General features: G+C 33.7%; 1 protein-coding gene across 3 annotated transcripts in view; it reads left to right on the top strand.

Annotated features, from left to right (window-relative positions):
• Positions 1–22,585, top strand: part of CCDC178 (coiled-coil domain containing 178) — a 436,068-nt gene that overhangs the window by 116,557 nt on the left and 296,926 nt on the right. For all 3 annotated transcript variants that reach the window (XM_049620227.1, XM_049620228.1, XM_049620229.1), the window contains 2 exons: positions 9,151–9,246; positions 9,399–9,535. In XM_049620227.1, coding sequence (XP_049476184.1) covers positions 9,151–9,246; positions 9,399–9,535 — 233 coding nt within the window. The remainder of the gene's footprint in view (positions 1–9,150; positions 9,247–9,398; positions 9,536–22,585) is intronic.

Genomic DNA, 22,585 nt, shown 5'->3' on the forward strand with positions numbered 1-22,585 from the left:
AAAATATTTTTTTTACATTTATTTATTTTTGAGAGACAGCACAAGTGGGGTAGGGGCAGAGAGAGAATGAAACACAGAATCCGAAGCAGGCTCCAGGCTCTGAGCTGTCAGAACAGAGCCCGAAGTGGTGCTCAAACTCACAAACTGTGAGATCATGACCTAAGTCAAAGTCGGATGCTTAACTGACTGAGCCAGGCGCCCCAGGATGTTTTTAGTTTTTAAGTATTATAATCAAAGCTATGATAAGTATCTCTAAAACTTAAATATTAACATAACTACTCATTTTAACAAAATAATATTGTGATGGAAAAATAACAAAAGTTGAATAATGGTATAAGAAGCTAAAGCAAGATTCATATGCCTTCTTTTCTCAGAGGGCTTGAATGGTTTGCCTGCCTTTTTACATTTTCCAAAATTAGCTCACTTTTTAAACAATATTTCCATTAGTTGAATTTCTTGGCTTTCATATCATTCATTAATCCTGTAGTTATTGTTACTGTCCACAGGAACTTGTATGGCAGCTATTCACAATTTAAGATCTGGGTTTGTACTATTTTTACTTTTTACCTGATAAGTAAAACTTTTTACTTTTTACTTTGTTAAAACTTTAAATGTTATTGATATTACATATTGTTTCTTTAAATCTAAAAGAATTTTTGAGCATCACTTTAAACATAAACCACCTCTCAGAGCAGTACACATTCTATGATACTTTTGCTGGGTTCAGGAGAGAAGAGAAGAAAGTACTTTATACCCAGTATGCTTGTAGTTAGGCAGGATTAATCATTGTCCTGGACAATCTGCATTTTGTTTTACTTAGCTGTGTATATAGTGTATATAAAGGATAAAGGAGTCCTAATTTACAACACCTAATCTTTCTAGATGTTGAAAAGGTTGCCAGTGTATGAAAAAGTAGTTAGTAAACAAATACATCATATGCACTTTGTGTTTAAATTCATAGGAAAGACTGTTCTCAAAAAACAACTAGAGGAAGTGAAATTGTTAAAATCCCCTTTAAGCATTACAGGTGCTCATACTTTTTACTAGGTTGATAGAGGGGAGGAAGGGCTCTAGGCCAGAATGTCCCTTCAATGTTACTATGTATATAGTGGGCAAAGGGTCTAGTGTTCTAGATGTTTAGAAGTGCACAACATGTTCAAAGTAGAGAGTTAAAGCCACACCCTTTAAGTATTCTGTTAATTCATACGAATGGTTGTATTTGGGGAATGGGATTGTTAAACTTGTTGTTTTGGAGAGAGTGTGCTGACTGTTCACTGGGTAGCATGGGGGGATGGGGCGGGGGGGGGAGCAGGGAAGGAGGTGAGGAGAGCAGGGTTCTGTGCCCATGAGTCTTTACACGAGTTCAGATTGTCTAACCATTGTTCTGTGTGTGCATTTTAGTTAATATTGCTGTGTATTAAAGGATCAACAAATCCTAATGCCCAAAGTCTACTAAAAGTATAGGCAGTAAAATAATCCCTTTTTAAATGTCCTTTTGTTAGTTTTTAGGAAGGACTGTTCTGGAAGTGTCTGTTAATCCACCTCTTGGAGCTAGATGTAGTCCTCTACTTAGTCATTGAAATGGCAGAGGGGACAGAGGAGGGAAGGGAAGGACTTTTAGCTAGTATTTCCATATCTAGAAGACAGTTTTAGGTTATAACCATAGGTCTGTATGTGTGTTTTTGTCAAGTATCTGTGTTTATTGTGGCCAAGTTTCATTATTTTGTAACATCTAGGCTTTTTGGATATCCTTAGGTGCCATGTATGATAAAATGTACAGTTAGTGAATTAGCCAGTTTATTAAGTTTGTTGTTTTTGTTGTTGTTGTTGTTGTTGTTATAATTGAAGGGAGGAAGCATCTTGAACATGTAATTGTTGTCTCTGAGAAATGTACATCAGGACTTATTAGGCTGGCAGCAGAGGGGCAGAAGGAACTATAGAGGGAGAGGTGTATGCGGATGTGTTCATATTTGCATTTTAATGATAACAGTTAATGTGTGCATCTCTTTTGGCAAGATTATGGAAATGCATTGTGATTCAATGGAAATGTACTTCCTTGCTAATATTTGAATGGTATACATTGGATAATGAATTCTTTTAGAAGCATTATACTTTGTGTGTTCTGTTACTTTATGCCTAATTTTTTAATTGAACATTAAGGGAATGTAGTATTTTATTTTTTTGGAATGCAATATTTTAATTGTAATGTTGCCAATATTGTTATGTAGAAACCTGTTACCATTTTTGTCTTTTAGGAAATTTTTGTTGCTAAGAAAGACAGGATTACATTTTTTTTTCTTCCGATTGAGTTGGTGTAGTGTATTTCTGGTTATAAAAATACTCAAAGTTTTGGGACTTTGAAATGGTAAATATTCATGGTGTGTAAAAAAGCATGATATATAACTGTATGATTTTAATTACATTAAAGGGGCGGGGGCAGTGTGGTTAGAGAGAATCTCAAGCAGATTGCACACTGTTGGTGCAGAGCCTGATGTGGGGCTTGATCCCACGAACCATGAGATCATGACCTGAGCCTAAATCAGAGTCACACACTTAATTGGAGCCACCACGTGCTCATAAATAACTATAAAACTATTTATTATAGTTTTATATTGTTTATTTTGGATTTTCCAAACATGCTATTGTTTCAATTGCAAATGAAGGTATTATTAGTACTTCACTGTTTTTATGTCTTTTAGTTGTTTCTCTTATCTGATTACTTTGGGTAATACATCAAAGTACAATGTTAAATGGTAGTAGAGATCATTGGCATATTTGCTCTGTTCTTCTCTTGATGGGATTGGTGTTAGTTTTTTCCCTTAAATGAGAGTCTGACTTTAGGATTCAGTGTGCATTTCATTTATCTAGTTAAGAAAATATCACTTTCAATTTATTGAGTATTTTTTTAAATTGGTAATGGGTGTTGAATTTTGTCTGTAGTCATTTTTGCATCTAGGGAGATGCTCCTGTAATATTTTCTCTTGTATCTATAACAATAGTGATTTATATTGATGGGTTTCCTAATGTTGAACCTTAAATTATTGTAATAAATCTTATTTGGTTGTAGTACCTTCCATCCTTTCTTAAGCACATTCCAGTTTTCTTTTTTGCCCTCACCATTCAACCAAAATATCTCTGATTTAGGTCAACATTGATTTCCATGTTGCTAAATCTAATCACTTTTTCTTTGTCCTTATTTTCATTATATGTAGCACTTAACCAAGTTGATTATACCCTTATCTCTGGAAAATTTTTTTCTTGGCGTCTAACACACACTGCTCTTATTTCTTCTTACTCTTCTGGAAGATTTTTTTCAGTTTTTCTTCACTGGTTTCTCTATATTTCCCTAAATTGCACAAACATCTGAGAACACCATATCTGCCAACTCAGGCTCCACTTAGATGCCTAGTTGGTATCTCAAGCTGACCTATTCCAAAACAGAACCTAAGATATCCACTCTCTCTATAAACCTGCAGTCTTCCCTATTCCAGTTTATGACATTCAATCCTTCTCATTTTTTAGACCAAGGCAGTTGAAAACTGCTTTGGAATTATGTATTAATTTATGTTGGAAATTGCTAGGCCAAAAAACCCATATGTTCAGTTTTAGTAGATAATGCCAAAATATTTTTCCAAGATAGCTATGATATACATTTTTCTCTCAGACCATCATGTATGAGCGTTCCGGCCTCAGATTAACACCATCATCTAATATTGTCTTTTATTTATTTTTAATTACAATTCTTTAGCAAGATATATCCCACTGTGGTTTTAAATTTTCTTTTCTCTCATGATTGATAAGATTGAGAACTTTTAAAGCACTTTATTTAGAATGTTGTTTTAGAGATTGTCACACAAAGTCAGAATCAGACTCAGATTTCCTCTCCATATTCCAGTTGTGACCTGCACATTACACCCTTCTGAGCTTCAGTCTTCTCACTTGAACAACGAGATATGTGTTAATTTAATATCCTAACAATCTGCAAAAGAGGGATTTAGGGGTTAATGCATTGATTAAAAGGAATATATATAAAGGATGTCATATTCATTTAGAAAAACATTTTATGGGGTGCCTGGGTGGCTCAGTTGGTTAAGCATCTGACTTCAGCTCAGGTCATGATCTTGTGGTTCGTGGGTTAGAGCCTTGTGTTGGGTTCTGTGCTGACAGCTCAGAGCCTGGAGCCTGCTTTGGATTCTGTGTCTCCCTCTCTCTCTGTGCCTCCCCCGCTCACACTCTGTCTCTCTCTCTCAAAAGTAAACAAACATTAAAAAAATTAAAAAAAAATTAAAAAAAAGAGAAACATTTTATTCTTAATATGATTTTAATATTTAAAATATTTATTGATATTTTATATTAAAATTTAATCTTTCATTCAATATGTATATGTCTAAAACATTATGAATTATGAATTTCTTATATTACAAACTAATTACTTAAAATGTTGTATATATCCTCTTTTCAGTGATGGAGTTATCAAACTATGTTTTCCCACCTCAGTGTTTTCATTATTTTTATTCACAACTATCCTCAGTAATTTCCATTCTATTAATGACTCACTCAATTTATAAAACAGTGAAATGGTGTAGACTAAGTGCTGTCTTTCTGAGGTTAAATTTCTCCTTAGTGTTATTAAGTAACATGTTCACTGAGGCTAATGGTACAAATAAAAAGACACAAAGATTTAGCTATTTATATTAACACCTATTTTCTCCCCATTGTATTTCCTGATGTCACATGAAATACCCTATGTTACCAACACAGTGTGTTACCTTGCACATATTTTTCTGTGCTTCTATAAGGATATGATTGTATATATGTATGATTTGCTATTTTATTTTTAATCACAAAAGGGTCTTCTCTATGTACGCATTTAGTAAAGTTACTCTTTTACTTATAAATACGTTGTCATTGCTCAAGGTTATTAGATATAAGCCTAATGTACTTTTTTAGTGGTACAGATCTTTCCCACTGTAAATTGCCATCCTATCAGTCAGAGTACAGTGCAGAAAACAGAAATCCCTCTGTTTTAGGCAGAAAGGGGTTTAGAGATTTCAACAAGTTTGCAAAACTGGCAGAGAGAACTGTAGGCTGGGCTTCCAGGAGTGTTTCCCCAGTTGACCAGTAGTATAGGCACTATGACATCCGAGGCTGCCTCTGGACCTGTGTTGGGCGTATGCCTGCTCCTTGGATCAGAAGGCTGGGGATATGGGAGCTGTAGCCACTGCTTCCGCTGCCACAGGGCCTCGGTACCCACAGCTGGTAGACAGACACTCAACTCTACAACATTCAGCTATACACATCTCTATGTGTATAGTCACATCTCTATGGCCTTATTTGCCAATAGAGAGAAAACAAAACAAAACAAACAAAACAAAAGCAACCAATAATCAGGAAGATGCCTTTTACCTCAGTTCTACTTTCCATAATATGCCTGACTGTTATCTCCTATTGGTTGAAACTAATGTGCATCCTGAACACTTTCACAAATAAAAATAGAAACTGCCTGCCTTCCTTCCTGCCTGCCTCCCTGGCTTCCTTTCTGTTCTTTTCCTTTCCTGGGCTCTGATGCACAAGAAAACACTTTAGAAGGAAGTTGCAAAGGAGGTTCACTGAGCCATTAATTACACTTTATTCACGTCAGATAACTTAGTCAATTACTTATCTTTTGAATAAATTCAGAATGAATACAGTTATTAACCACTACTAACAATATTAAAATTAATAACTTTATATCTGTTGTTTTTATGTCCTGGTTCTTTGTACGTGATAGAATCTCAAAAGTTGGATTGTTGTGTCAGAACTAACTGTATTTTTCAAGACAGATATTACTGAAATATGTTCCAAAAAGTTTTGTTTGTATATTTGTACATATGTATGAGTATATGAGCAATACAGATGTCTGATTTCTCACTTTACTCAACACTGTAGGTATTTTAAAATTATACCAACTTAATTGTTGGGTAAAGAAGTGTTGGATTAATTTTCATTTTCCTTCCTGGTAGTGAAGTAAATTCATTTCACTTCTTTTTTTAGCCATTCAGCCATTCAGATTTCCTCTTTTTTTTTTTTTTTTTTTTTTTTTTTGCTTGCAAAGATTACTATTCATGACATCCTACATGATTTTAGATATTCCAATGATGAAAATTTTCAAAGTTATGTTTATTATTGTTTGTATTAGGAAAGCAATTAGCACACAACAATATGTGTGATTGCCTGGGTTTTATTGCTTAGGGCAGGGCTAAAGTAATTGTACTTCTTAAACATCGCAGATTTTAAGAATTATACGTATAGTACTTAAGGTGTGTTCATAAATGTTTTATAACTTCATTTCCTAAGCCTTCCAACAAACACCTGTCAGTCACATGGCAGTACAGATTATTAAGGCACTGAATTCTCATGTTTATTTTTTATTCTTTTTATTGGAAAACACATGGGAGAATCTACTTCTAAAGATTTACAATTGTTTGGTATATGAAATATGTATAATTTTAGGTATCAGAGCTACCACGTCTGATCTGGAAAGTACATTGGAAACTGGTTTGGGGTCTGTTTATGATTTTTGTACTTATGTAGACTCAGTCCTAGAAAAATGGTTACAAATAAAGATATTTACGTGTAGACATAAAGACGCTAGTGAAGAACACTAGTGAAGACACAGTTACATGTCTTTAGATAGATGTGAAGACCAAATAAAAGTATTTCCTAAAAATCCCTTACTAATGTTGCAAAAGTACAGGCAGCAAAGAAAGATTAGTGTGGGATGAACTTGCATTTTATTAGAATTCTGGATTTTATGAACAAGTGAAGAAAACAAATCTTTATTATGTGTTCTAAGATTAGTCACAATGGGCACAATTATTAAACAATCCACAGTTGTCATGTTGAAGCGCAAAAAGTATTTTATAAAGCCCATCAAAATTTTAAAATAGAAGGATACTCCAGTGTGTGTGCAGACTGACACAGAATGAAAATGCTGAGACTCTACAATTATGTTTTTAGCATTACAATTAACTTCATAGTCCAGATCTGCTGAAGCAGTTAGCAAGACATTTATCAAGCCTGTTACCAAAGAAATGGTGACAGGGAGATTCAGGGATATAGCTAACAAAATGATTCATTAAATGCCCTTGTCAAACAACAGTCCATCTCTTAGAGAAGATAACCAAATATATAAAGAAGTAATTATTATCTAGTATAAAAGTTGTTATAATACACTGCAAAGCGATGAATTCATTTACACTGGGAATTCTTTGCTAATGTGTACAAATAAAGAAAATTTAAACTTATTGACACTTCTTGAGAAACAGCAGTAAGTCCTGGAATCCATGCTTTTGATTAAGCACATCTGATGCTAATGCCATAGCCAGATGAAAGAAAATAATTCATTACACATATTCAAACAATTGCCAAGACAGGCAAATCTACCCACTGTTATATTCATAGGGAAGCCATTGCAAAACGATGTGGGCATTTTAAGAGAAGTGCTTCACCACCAAATACTATGTGCTGTCAGATTTGTAAATGGATGATCAACCATTATTTAATATGTGCTTTTTAAAAAAACTCGTTCCCTATTTAGAAAAAGAGGTTCAGGTGTTCCTCAGTAAAAACCTTGGGCTTCTAGATGACTTTTATGATAAAGCTCCATTAAAAATTAGGATATTTTACAAAGGATATTTTTAATTTCACTCAAAAACCTAAAATGCCAAAAACCTAAAATGCAAATCTAATAGGTGTTCCACATTGAAGAAAATAAATCCAGCAAAACTGAAGCCACAGAGTATACCTTTTAATCATGTCAAGGAGGATGTGTTTCATTGAGTGATTTGGTTACAACTTTATCTGAGGAATACATTCAAAATATATTGCACTATCTAAAAAGCTTGACTAATAGTCTTCTTCAGAATTACTTCCCAAACCATGGTAGTAATGAGTGAATAAGAAAGCTTGTACATCACTTAGTAATTGGACAGTTTCTGAAGAACAATTCTGGAAGAAATTTCAAAGGAATTCTTGAAACTAGAAGTTATTAAAAAAAAAACCCATTTTTATTTGGGTTAGAAATACACTGTCCAGTCTACTGGGAAATTTATCTACACTATCAGTGTACTGGTTAGAAATACACTGTCCAGTTACTTGGGAAATTTATTAAATATACAGGTAAATCATAATTCATTGAAATTCTCATCTTAAAGTTACAACATCAATCCAAATATTTCTTTAATTACTGATCATAATTCTAAGAGAAATATATTTAGTATTATTTTGGTAAATTGAATACATTTAATACTACTTTTATTTTTATATTGTTTGTTTCCTAAATTGTTTTTGTTTTCAAAGTTGCTTTCCTTTATGGCATATAATACTGGATTTGTAACTTATAATAACAGTTTTCTTTTTGAAAAAATTATTTAAATAAACATGTGAATTGCCTTAAGAAAATTATTAAATGCATGCTAGTACAAATAGTATGGTGTTTAGTATGAATAAAATAAAAAAGTGTTCTGAAATGGTTTGGGAAACAATGTCCTGTTGAATTATTTCCTTTGTCATTAATGTTTAGATCTGTTGCCTCTTAAATATGTTTTCTAAAATTGTATAATTCAATGATTTTTAGTATATTGGCAAGTTGATGCAACTATAATTTTAAGATAACTCATAATATATTCTATTAAACCTTTGCATGGCTTCTTTTCACGTGGATCTTGATTGAAACTCTTAAATAAGCATTGTTGTTCTTTATATTTGTGTAGTTTTTCCTTGTACTAGTTTAAAATTTTTCAAAACTAGATAGTGAATTTATCACGGCTATCGTCTGGAGTATTGACCATATTTATGTTGTTTTTTTTTCCTTTAAGTTGTTAATGTGATGAATTATGATTTGAATTTTCTAATATTTATCAACTTATAACTAAAATATAATCTGTTTTTCATGGTTAATTATTTGAGCACTGTTAAATTGATTTGCTACATTATATTCAGAATCTTGTATCAATTTTTATAAATGGCAACCACTTATGGTGTTATTTTATACTATTTAATCAATATTTATTAAGTGATGGTACCGACACAATTTGAAATATATTTCTTAATTTACAAAAAAATGGAGGAAGCTTCATAATTCATTTTTTTCTGTATATTTTTTCTTAGCTAGACAATTTGAAAAAAAATTATGATCAACTAGCCTGGAAGAGAAAAGGTTATGAAAAGGAATATCTGGAAGGATTCAATAATTATTATGCAACAGTAAGTTGACCTTTTTCTACTTCCCCCTAGAGCTCTGTTCTCTGTTCCTAAATATTAACTCCTGCAACTAAAAGTAATGACGTTATTACACATTTTTTTTCTTTTTGAGATACATAACATGTATAAATGATTCTCTTATTCTTATCTTAAAGAAACAAACATGGGATATTGAGCTTTCTAATGTTGCAAAAGACCTTTCAGATATTTCAATTGCATATACTCATTCGGCAGAAGAAAACAGAAAGCTTGGAATTGATATTGAAACCATGGCAGGTCTTATCAATGGCAGGTAATTTTGCAAATATAATTTTTATTTTGATATAATATATTAAATATGTTAAATATAATGTATCTCCTCATTTTACATGGATACATCTCTGGGGTGGTTTGGTGGTGTTTGTGTTTATCATCAGCTTAAATGTTGTTTATTTCTATTCTAAATGTTGCTCTTTAAAGCAGTCTGAATCCCTTTAGAGATATCAAGTAGTGAAAAAATGATCTTACAAGGAGTTTTTGCTCACTCATATCATCTCCTTTTGACATGTCCTCTTACACTCAAAGACACTTTAAACTTACAGTATGTTTAATCAAGCTCCTGCTATCCTTCAGTCAACCCTCAATTCTTCCCAGCAACTACTAGTTTTCTTAGCTCAGAACCCTACAGGTTTTCTTGCTTTCTGTTTCTATTTCAACCCTCATATTCAACATATTAAGAAGAAATGTTTCACACACTAAATATCTTTTTATCTGTTACACTGCTCGATCAGCACCCTGGAACAAGCTATCATCATGTCTAGCAAGAGCTTATAGTGACTTCCAAAGCTAGTTTACCTGCAGTCATTATGCTTCCTTTCTAATCCATTATCTACACTGTGGTGGGTTCATTCTTTTTTCTGTTTTTTGTTTTTTTGTCTTTTTTGACATAAGTATGATCAGTTCCTCTCCACACCTGCATTAATTTTAACAGGAATGAAGGGAAAATCCCCTCCTTAACATCTCCGACAAGGTCCCTGAATAGGCAGACATACCTGCCTCTGTTGTCTCATATCACATTTGGTTCAAATACTATAGCCTTGCTTCATCTTCTCCTATTTGCCACGTGTTTGCCAGCCCATATGGCATTTGTGTGCTATTTCCTTTTCCTATAGTATTTTTCCCGTTCCTTTTACCCAGCAAATTACTCTTTATCCTTAAGACAGTTTTGGAGTGAGTTCTGAGAAGCTTTTTCATTGATTGTTAAATCAATGAAATCCAAGTTAAATCCAATTCATATATTATGTGTATATATGGCACACATACTTTTCTCCTTCAGATCTCTTGCCATATTTGCAATTTTTATGTGCACATATTTGACTCTTGTTCATCTCCCTCAAAAAACGTGATCTGTGAGGGCAGACATAGGCCATGTCTGTATTCTCTTCATCACTGAATCTGCATCATCAAGCATGGTACATGACATACTGTGCTATCCAAAGTTAATCATTGAAGGGAAAGAAGGAACAAAGAAGGGAAAGGGGTAATGATGATATTTGATGATTGTATAGGAAGTTGTTAAAATTTCTTAGTGATCGTTTTGTCTTTGGAAATGCTAGAATGAAACTATAAGATTTATCTATGTGTTGAAAAGAATTTTTAAAAGACAGCAAAAGGAACATTGTTTTCCAAAAGATAACTTAAAATTGTACTTGTTAATGTTACTGCATTTTATTAAGAGAGCCATAGGAGAAAAAATAAAAATTCTGAAGCTAATGAGAAGACCCCTCTGGAAGAAAGGAAGTGTGAGAGTTAGCATTTATGAGATTATCTTGCCAACAGCGTCCATCTCATCTTAGTGGTATACAAGTAGAAAGGTTTATTTCTCACTTGCATTGCAACTTAGCTGTGTCTGCGTTTCATGTTATTTCTACTTCTTAGATTCAGGGTGAAGAATCAGATCCTGCTAGGGCACATTGTTCTGGTAAGCACAGATTCATTAGTGAGATCACTTGATGACCCTTACAGCTTCCACAGGAAGATGATAAGTGTTTCTTTTGCTCACACTCCATTGAACAAAGCAAGTCATATGGCCAAGCCTGATGTCAACAGGGTGGGAAGTCTAATCCTCTTAAAAAGAGAGACAGTACATAATTGAGAATAGTGATACAGTCTATCACATGTAGTGGAAATGTAGCCTTGGTTATTGTAAAGGATTTCCAGTGTATACATTGTGCTTGTCCAGTTAATATTTTAGATATCACTTAATTACTTAAATTTTCTTTCAGATTTTCACTTGAAATTAAAAAAAATAAATGATGATTTTAACAGCAGATTAGTCAACAAAGAATTAGCGAAAGATTAGTGAAATCAAAGAAATTAAGAGATAGTCAGGTAAGAGTCAGGTCTACCACATGTTTAAGTGATGTTCCAAAAGACGAGAAGATAAAAAAAGGACAGAGATAATATTTGAGGAGATAATATCAGTTCATATATGGCAAACATTTCTTACATTCGTGTTTCACTGGTGAATCTCTCACTCTTAATAGTCGATAGGTAGGTAGGTAGCTAGCAAGGTAGATAGGTAAGTAGGTAGATAGATAGATGCAAAAATAATTATTCATTTCGAAACTTTATTTGCTGTCACAAACTATGAGTCTGGAGTTCTGTCTTGTCCAGTAAGAGAGGGGACACAGAATTGAATACGAGAGAGGCTAATGTAATGGGAGGAGACAAGGGCCTGAACAGGGGTTTCATAAGTCAAACCCAAATAAAGGGTTTGACTTTATTGAGCTCACAAGGTATTTCCCACGTGGTGAACGTGAAGAAAACAAGATCTTACACACTTGGCAAAAGTGAAGAAAACAATCAGATAGTAATCATTAACTTGTGTGTGTAAGAAGCAAAGGGTCTGGGGGGGACAAGTGGAGTTTTTGATCCAAATAAAATAGTATATTGGCATCAGATGGAAAGTAATTTCCATGATATAACAAGTGATATAATAAGTTATTCGTGATCCATTACAATATCTTGCTACGTAACCTCAGGCGCTTTTGCCCGGTGGCGGCTGTCAGCCCTAAGCTTTCTAACCCATTTATGTAAGTAGAACCTGTTTCCCCACAGTTTGTTTTACTTCCAAATCTTCTAAGTAATTTTATAATTCCCTGTTTGATATAGATATTTACAGCTTATCTTTTGCTTTTTCAACATAGTGTGAATAGTTAGTTATTATTTTATCTAAATCTAATAATTTAAATATCTGTAGTCTTTGTCATTTATTTTTGCATCTTATTCTCCTAACTCATGCTTTTGCTATCTTTTTCCCTTGTGCTCTTGGCTATTTTTATTGTGTGTTTTCCACTTTCTTCTGGAAACTATTTGTGGAAAATCTTTGAGTCCTAAGATAAAATTGAGTTAACCATTTGCAACCTTATATTTATGAGAGGGATTCTTTTTTTCAATTTTGCCCTTGTATATGCCCAAGACTTTTTTCATTTCCCAAACCATGATATTCAAATAATTTTTACAGATATTCAAATAATGTATTTGAGGTTTGTATAACAATGTAACAAGAATTCTATTATATTATGTTGGGAATAAAAGGACATACAATTAGTGTCATTATGGATGAAAAAACTCAGTAATATATTAGTAGTTATTTTCTCTATTTACTGAAATGATTTTAGGTTTTCAATCTGTTTTTGCACTTTTTTGTATTTTCTTTTCTAAAAAATACACATTATAACAATAGTGCAAAAAGATCATACAAGATTCTTTCATTTTGAAAGCACTGGAAGTTTTGGTAAAATGGAGCTTTGGATATCTGTAAAAACTCTATTATATGGGTGTGTCATGATTTTTTCATAATTACTCTAATATTTACTTTTAGGTTGTTTTTATTTTCATGACGTAAACATTGTGGCAATTATTTTTCAGATATCTAAGCTTTTTAAAATTCCAAGTAGATTTCTGGAAGTAGATTAGCTATAATGCTTTTAAATTCCTAATACCTTTAAAAAAATAAATTTCTAATACCTTTCTAAACCTACTTTCCAGAAAGACTATGTCATTTATTGAAGCTGAGCAGTACATAAGCTTGTTCTGTGATGTACTTGTGCTAACATTGAGCGCTGTGTTTTTTCCAACTTGATAAGTGAAAAAATACATCCTCAATGTTGTTTCAAACTCCCATTTCTTTGATTACTAATGAGGTGGAATATTATATATCCTCTATTGAATTCTGCTTTTTCTAGAGAATTCTTGTGTGCTTACAAGGAAGAAATAAAGAACTTGGGATTCAGAAAGGCAAAGTGCCTTTTTGAAGTTCTCACAGCTTAATACTACTGGCATTTGAAACTTGATTTTCTGTATTCAGATTCAGGATTTTTTTACCCTCTCTTATTTTTTTTTTTTGAAATTTAATGTGATTTCAATTTAACTGATGTTTAATAAATGTTCAAATATGCTTGACATATTACTCCAGTAATAACAATCCCAAATAGCAGCCTTAACATTAAAATGCAGTTGTCTTGGGGTACAGGTAAGATTGTGCTGAATTGCACTTTGACTTTGTGGCTAGAGCTTAGAGCAAGTGCTTGATCTGACTTGTGTGTCTGTCTCTGTGTGCATGTGTGTGCGTGTGTGTGTGTGCACATGAACACACATTTTTATGTGGCAGGCAGGTAGGGACAAACACTGAGGGTAGGGAACTAAGTTTCGACTCTGCTGAAGACCATGGAAATGCACCAAAGAAGCTGTATGGTCAGATTCTCTTTTAAAGATATCACTTTGGTGGTAATTGAATGAGTTAAGCTTTGAATAACTGGTTTGATGGTGGTACCAGATAGTAACTTGGGAAATATACGGAGGAAAAACAGAAAGGTTGGAGGGAAGATGTTGATATGTTTGGTTTGGAATTGCGTATGGCATGATTCAAGTGTACGTGTCTAGATATCACTCTGATGGATAGGTCTGAAATTGAGGGAAGATGTTCATGGAGATGGAAGTTCCATGTTAAATGTAGAAGTGCTTTAAATTGGCAAGCAAATTTTTCTACGTCTACTCCATTTACTGCTTGAAAATTAGAATTTTTATGAGGTAGAAATTTTGTGGGATAAATTATAACACCAAGTTTTCTATCAGTATAAGGTAGAGTTTCCTCCATATCTGATAGGGTAGAATCAAGAAATATTAATGGCCTCTGTAAACTCTTATCAACTAACAAAAACTGCTTTCCCATTAATTAGAAAACGAAATCTAAATTCAACAAAAATGAAGAAAGTACCAAATATGTTTGACATTTATTAAAATTTATCTTACTTATTTTTAAAACTTTTCCAGATTTATTGAAGTATAACTGAGAAATATAATGTATATATATTTAAGTTGTGCAAAATGATAGATTTTTAATTAAGGTTTTATTTTTTTAAGAGCAGATAGGGTCACAGGAAAATTGAGGAGAATATATAGATATTTCTCATATACCCCTGGTCCCTGTACATGCACGGCCTCCCCCATGATCAACATCCTTCACCACAGTGGTATATTTAGTACAATTGATGAGCCTACACTGACAGAACATATTACCCAAAGTCCGTAATTTACATCAGTATTAACTCTTGGTGTTGTACATTCTAGGGTATTATGCAGTAATACCCTAGTAATGCAGTAATAATGGTATTATACAGAGTATTTTCATTGTCCTGAGGTCCTCTATGCTCTGTCTACTCATTCTTCCATTCCTCCCATCCAAACTGTGACAGCCACTAGTTTTTTATTGTCTTCATAGTTTTGCCTTTTTTTCAGAATGTCATATAGTTGTAATCATATAGTATGTAGCCTTTTCAATTGGATTCTTTCACTAACTAATATCCATTTAAAGTTCCTTTATGTGATTCATGGCTCATTTTTTATAGCACCAAATAATATTCTGTATCTGGGTATACCACAGTTTAAGCATTCACCTACTGAAGAGCATCTTGGTTGCTTCCAAGTTTTGGCAGTTATAAATAAAGCCACTATAAATATTTGCGTGTAGGTTTTTGCATGGGCAAAAGTCTTCAACTCCTTTGGGTAAATACCAACAAACAATTGCTGGATCATATGATAAGAATATGTTTAGTTTTGTAGGAAACTGCCAAACTGCCTTCCATAGGGGCTGTATTATTTTGCAATCCCAGTAGCAATGAATGAGAGTTCCTGTTGATTCACATCCTCACCAGCATTTGGTGTTGTCAGTGTTCTACATTTGACCCTTCTAATAGGTGTGTAGTGATATCTTCTTGTTGTTTTGATTTGCATTTCCTTTAATGGCATATGATTTGAAGAATCTTTTCATATACTTATTTGATATTGTTCATATACTCATCTTCTTTGATGAGGTGTCCATTAAGGTCTTTGACCCATTTTTAAATTGGATTTTTTTTCCCCTCTGTTGACTTTTCAGAGTATTTCATATGCTTTGTACAACAGGTCTTTATTAGATGTGTCATTTATAAATAGTTTCTCCCAGTTTGTGGCTTCTCAATTTTTTGACCTTGGCTTTCACAGAGCCAAAGGTTTTAATTTTAACAAAGTCCAGCTTATCAATTAATTTTTCCATGGGTTGTGCTTTGGTATTGTGTCTAACAAACTATTGCCATATCCAAGCTCACCTAAGTTTTATCCTATGTTATCTTCAGGGATTTTATAGTTTGCATTTTACATTTAGGTCTATGATCCATTTTGAGTTAATTTTTATGAAAGAGGTAAGGTCCCTGTTTAGCTTTATTTTTTTTGTCTGTGGATGTCCAGTTGTTTCAACACCATTTGTTGAAAATATGATCTTTGCCCCACTGTATTGCCTTTGCTTCTTTGTCAAACATCATTTGGCTCCATTTCTGTGGGTTATACACGATACATTATAAGAGATACAGACAATAATATAAAGGTCAATTGTTTTTATTATTTAATGGTTAACAGAAATAGCGTCGTGTATCTTTATTTTTACTTTACGCAGTGATTTTTATAGTCTCTTGTTTATGACTAGTAGACTAATAATATAACCATATGCTTATGACTGCCTTTATAATCAATATTTGTACTTAAAGAAAATGTAGACCTAAAAATCAAATGTATGTTTGCAAGTGTGTGCATGTGTTTGTCCATGTGTGTGTGTTTGAGTGTCCTGAACACCTGCTTTATATGAAATACTGTTTAAGTGCTGGGGATATCATTTAAACTTACATTCTGCTACATAGATACTAAATATTTGATAAATTTCCAAAAATTCAGTCACCGATACTCTTGGGAGGAAGAAAAAAAATGGATAATGTGCTAGAGTGACCGGGCCAGTGAAGAATTGGGACCTCTGCTTTAGCAATGACCTCCAAGGACACTGCTGTCTCTTGAATTGAGACTTTAATGAAGAAGCTTTGCCAGCCTTGAGCTGTTCCAGGAAAGAAGTTGCCAAATAGAAGTAATGGAACACACAAAAGTCCTATGATGGATAAAAATTTCGTGTGTTCTGGAAACAGAATGGAGGCCACTGTTTCTGGAAAATTGTATGTGGGCAGAGTAATTCAAGGAGACGAATGTTGCAAGGCAGACAGGGCCCAGATACTGCAAGCCTGTAAGTGGGTTGTGATAAAGGAATGTGGGTGAAACATCTAATGCATTTAAAGCATCTTACATCTTATTTTAGATCTGTGGGCAGCTTACTGAAGGACGGACTTTGGTGCATATAGAAGGATGCCGGCTCCTTTGGTCACTCAGAAAAATTATAATGATGATATAGATCAAGGGTTTTTTTTCAATAAAAATGGTAATAGCTGAATTCAGATATATTTTAGAGGAAGTACCAATGGGATCTTTTGACAGATGGAATATAAAATGTGAGGGGGGAAAATCGTCAGGCTACTTGCTGAGGTAACAAGGGCTTGCGGAAAGTCTGAGGGGGATTTTGGAGAAGATATAATTATGTGTCTTCGGGCCATATTAAATTTCAGATTCTTATCAGCTCTTCAAATAGAAATGAGAAGTAAAAATTAGATAGATCTATAGCACAGAAATGAGGAGGACATAAATTTTGAGTCATAAAGTTAAACAAAAGGACAGGATACTATGTCTAAAAAAGAGTATGTAGATAAAAAAGTAATCAGAGTTTACTTTTCCTGCAACATTGATAATAAAGACTGTAAGACACTTATAAATGGAGCATAAATAGGATATACATCCTTTAAATGCCGCATTGTGCTGATGAAAAAGTAAAGGAAATCCTCAGAGGGCAATGCAAAATAATAATAATAGTAATAATAATAATAATAATAATAATAATAATGGAAAACCTGTAAGTTAAATTTTTAGTTGATACTTGGCTTCTCTAAAAATATGAATTGAAAAATGACTTTGCTGATCTTGGCAAACAGGGTGATTAAATTTTAGTGTCTTCAAATAATAGGCCATGGGCCATGGATCTGTGCAAGTAAGGGAACTGGGCAAAGTAAGACCATTTGAATGGGCAGAGCAGAAAACATATACCCACAAGCAAAGGCAGAGATAAGAAAGTGTGTCTGTCTAAGCCTGGAACCTGGGTAGGAAACAAGAGAATGGTGTGGCTATTTTTGACACTTGTTTGATGTTTTCATTTATACCATCTAGGTGATCTTGTAGGGCCCCAACCAAGAAATTTGACTTTAAAAAGTGATCTTACCTTGGTAAATATTCTCTAGAGAAATAAACAGGCAGAGGCCACACAAGATTTTCTCAAATAAAGCTTTTAAATCTGACAGGGGTGCCTGGGTGGCTCAGTCGGTTAAACATCCCACTCTTGTTTTCCGCTCAAGTCATGATCCCTTAAGTTTGTGAGATTGATCCCTGCCTCTCGCTTCACGCTGACAGCATTGAGCCTGCTTGGGATTCTCTCTCTCTGCCCCTCACCCACTTGCACACATTCATTCTCTCTCTCTCTCTCTCTCTCTCTCTCAATAAATAAACATTAAATGAAGATGACCTCACAAAATATGAAACAATAAGGGAAAATAGAACATGAATGAGAGCAGAAATAATCAGCAGTATATTTACACCCACAATAATTTCAAATGATAGTATTAGATTAAATCTGCCTAAGTAAGTTTAAAATGATTAAAGGGAACAAAACAAACTAATAGAACATTATCAAAACAGTTCAGAGAGGTTTGAAAATGAATTCACCAAAACTTGTAAAGCTTAAAAGTGGATTCATTTTGATTAAATATTGTATTAATTAAATACCAAATGCAGCTGGGGGAAAAAAAGAATCAGTGCCCTTGGAAACATGAAGAGGAACCCGGAATGCAGTACAGAGAGCAAAAGAGACAAAAATATGGAATAAATATTAAGTATTACGGAGAATAGAATGAGAAATAGAGAATGGGAAAGCAATATTCAAAAAGACAATGGCAGATAACAGTCTTTTGAACGTGAATCCTTAGATTCAGGCATCATGATAAATCCCAAGAAGATAAACTCAGAAAACGTTAATCTTCTTTATACTATAGGTTACCCATATTGGAAGGAACAGTTGAAGATATGATGCATTTTGTCAAATGTATTCTACAGTGCTAGTATCTGCAAACAGCTCTCCTGCCTCCTTAAATTTAAGTGGCAAATGGTACTTCCTCTTTAAGGCTAGCACGTCCATCGGTGCTCTTGATCTTAATACCTTTTGCCCTGTACAGGACATAGTTTATCCTTATAGCTTCTATTTCTGACATCTTTGTTCATTACTTTCTTCCTTCAGGCTATATTCACCATTAACCCTCTTCCAGCCTAAAGTGAAGGCCTTGTCTTCATTCTAGTTTTATCTTTGGCAATCACACAGTAGTTCCCTTACATTCTCATTAAAATTTTGACGTAGTTAGCAATATTTGCTAGATTATTAACAGTATTTGCTTGACTGTTAATCACTTTTTGACACACAGCAGTCTGGCTTTTGAAACTCCAATGCTACCAAAATTTTCTTACTTAATTTAAAGACAACTACAACAATGAACATCTCCCTTTCTAAATTCACGGAGTGTTTTTTTCATGTTATTGCAATATCTTTTTCCCCCCTATGTGAACCAAGCATTTGTGTCTAATGCCCTCTCTGATGCTATCTCTTTTTGAGATTCAGCATGTCACTCTCTTGGTTCTGCCTTTAACTCTATGAAGCTGTTCTCTCTAGGAATTCGACAGCAGCTCATTTATCTCTGCTTGTCTCTCATAGATGAGCTCAGAGTCCTAACTGCAGCCCTTGTACATCCTTGGTCTGCTCTCAATTCCAGAAATTGTATCTACTCTCATTATTTTAACATATGTCATATTTTTCTTCACTTCTTAATCTCTATCCACGTCTTTTATTTCTCCTGATAGAATTGTTTTGGATACCTCCTCTCTCCTGCAATATCACATCTTGACACCGTTATCCACCAAGTTACTTACTTCAGGCATCATCCTATATGCCTCTCTATCTGCTAATAGCCAGCATCCTGCCAACTTCTTTAAGTCTTTCTTGTAATTATTTTTTAATATTTACTTATTTTTGAGAGAGAGACACACACACAGTGTGAGCAGGAGAAGGGCAGACACAGAATTGGAAGCAAGCTCCAGGCTCTGAGCTGTCAGCACAGAACCCTATGCAGGGCTTGAACCCATGAACACGAGATCATGACCTGAGCCGAAGTCGGACCCTTGACTGACTGAGCCACCCAGGTGCCCCAAGTCTGTCTTTTAAATGATCTTTCCTTTCTGTTTTACTTACCAATGACCTAAATCATGTGCTAATTGTCCCTTAATTGGAATATTAAAATGGGCTTCCAATTAGTCTACCTTACTCCAAGGTACTCTGAGGGCTCACCCTCAGATCTATCCTATACAGCATTACTGGTGCAAATTATCTACAAAGGATGAAATGTTATTTCTTTTCAGCATCTTAAAAAAGTTTGAGTCTCTCTACCAACTATAGGATAAAGTCTTGTCTCCCAGACTGATGGATTAGACACTTTAACCTGTTACCTGTACAACTTCAGACTCATCTTGCACCACTCCTTTGTGTGATCTCAATGTTGTAGCTTAGTAAAATACTAATATATCCAAACTCATATTATTTTAAACTTTAATCTTTGTCTCTGGTATTCCTCTGATTGAAATTCTCTTCCTTTTCCTTCTCTTCCTCCTCCTCTTTTTTCTGGCTTAAAAAAAAAACCAAAACATGATGAAGTGATCATTCATAAAATAGCTCAGACATTAACTCTTCCCAGATGCTTTCCCTCTTAGTAACTTCCCCTATCCCCAAAATATGGTGGTATTAAGTACTTCTGTTTATTATTGTACTTATGATCGCACAGAGATGTGTGTGTGTGTGTGTGTGTCTTTTTTCCTTCACGAGAATATAAATCGTGAGTTTAGTTTTAATTCATCTTTATATCCCAGTCACCTAGGGTAGCACTTGGTATGCAGTCAGTTCTCATAAGTATTCATTTAACTAACCCTCACTGATTGCATACACTTTTCTCCTAGGACTTGTCACACTATGTACAGTTACTGTTGGTTTGTTTATTTGTGTTTCCTCTTAGCTAAGCTCCTGGCTTTAGGCATTGTCTGTGCTTGTATGTGTCTGTGTACTTGTCTGTGTTTTTCTCAGTAGGTGTTAAATAAATCACATAATGAACTAATGAAAGCTGAATATAAAAATTTGTTATCCTTATTTCTTGCTTTGCTTCAGTATCTCTGTGCTCCTAATCTCCTTGCTGTATGTTTAATTCTAATGTCATTTGTGATATCTTATTTTGCTCCAAAGCAATATTAATGGTTATTTACCTTTTTTGTCTTTTTTTTCTCATTGTCTTCCATTTCATTAAACCAGATGTCACTGTAATGAAGATCCATGCTGTTACATACTTTTTAATTAGCAAAAAACTATTTATTAAATCACTTGTATATGTTGCTCAACATATATAAGTACAATGTATATATTATTCTCTATTTAAGCTTAATCTTGATAACAACCTTAATGGTAGGTATTATTAAGCAAATTTTACATATAAGTAAATAGTGTATGAAAGCACCACCCCCCAATTACATTAAGGACAATCAGGATTTGAATGTAGGTCTGTCTGAATCCAAAATTTGTATTCTTTCTCAGAAATACTGCCTCTTTACCTTCATTGGTAAGTCTTGATTCCTGTATCTGGCATGTTACAGCAGACTATGGACATTACATTTACAACTTAGAAAATATGTCAAAAGTGTATTACTTTATTTAATTCTCCATCTGTATTTGGGTATACCCACTGCTTTCTCCAAAGAGCTCTGTTCTTAGTCTTTTAATTTTTTTCTTTTTTATTCTTCCATTACCCAAATCACTTTTCCCTTAATCCCAGCTTCTTTTTTCCTTAAGTCTAAAAATAATAATAAAAACTTTTAAAGCAAATCACTGACACTCATACATCTTTTGCATATCGTCATCAAAAACTTCCAAATTTGGACTGATACATATATTCTAAGATTCCTTTAGAATACCATCTCACTATTTGATGTCATTTCCAACTGTTACACTATTTGAATAAGTTACATAATTAATTCAATATATGATCTATTGCTCGTATATGGTTCATTTTAAAAATGGCAACACTGAAAGGTAGATGCCATATTTGTTAACAGACTTTGTTCATGACTCTGTGCATACAAATATTTGCAAGAGCTTTTGGTGATAATGATGCATAATTGTTTACCTTGTAGTACAGTGTGTAATTAGTAATTTTGTCTTTCAAATGAGCCAGCATCCTTTAGAAATGTAAAAAACCTTTTACAAATGGGACATTTGACTTGAGCAAACAACTTCACTTGATTACTTATTCATGTGATAGGCAGGCTTCAGCAACGTAAATCAAAGAAAATGAACTTGTTTAAGATGATTTGAAATTGATTAATTTGTATTTAGTTTGCTTGAAGTTAACTGTGTGGTATGAATTTCTGTATAGCTATTTTCTTACATCCAAGCTCTGTAAAATATTCAGAATATCTACTCCTAATGCTCTACTGTTCCTCAAGCAAGACAGTGCCATTGTAACTGCACTGATCCAAAGATGGGGTTGATAATCGAGGGAAATGAGCAAAAAAGCTATTGAACACCATAAAGATTTACTGGTATATTTTATAGAATGTGTTTATCAAGAGTTAACAGGGTAGTGATTTATTTGTGGAGATCGCAATTAGAATATTATTGAAGTTGTTAAATAGCCTGGAATACTTAGAATGAATCCACAGGGTACTGTGTCTTTCATACTCGCTTAGCTATATCTTACCAGCCTATTAATTTGAGTTACTTTGCAGGAGTATAGAATATGATTTTTTTCAGCATTTAACA

Source organism: Panthera uncia (assembly GCF_023721935.1).
Source record: "Panthera uncia isolate 11264 chromosome D3 unlocalized genomic scaffold, Puncia_PCG_1.0 HiC_scaffold_8, whole genome shotgun sequence".
Taxonomy (NCBI): domain Eukaryota; kingdom Metazoa; phylum Chordata; class Mammalia; order Carnivora; family Felidae; genus Panthera; species Panthera uncia.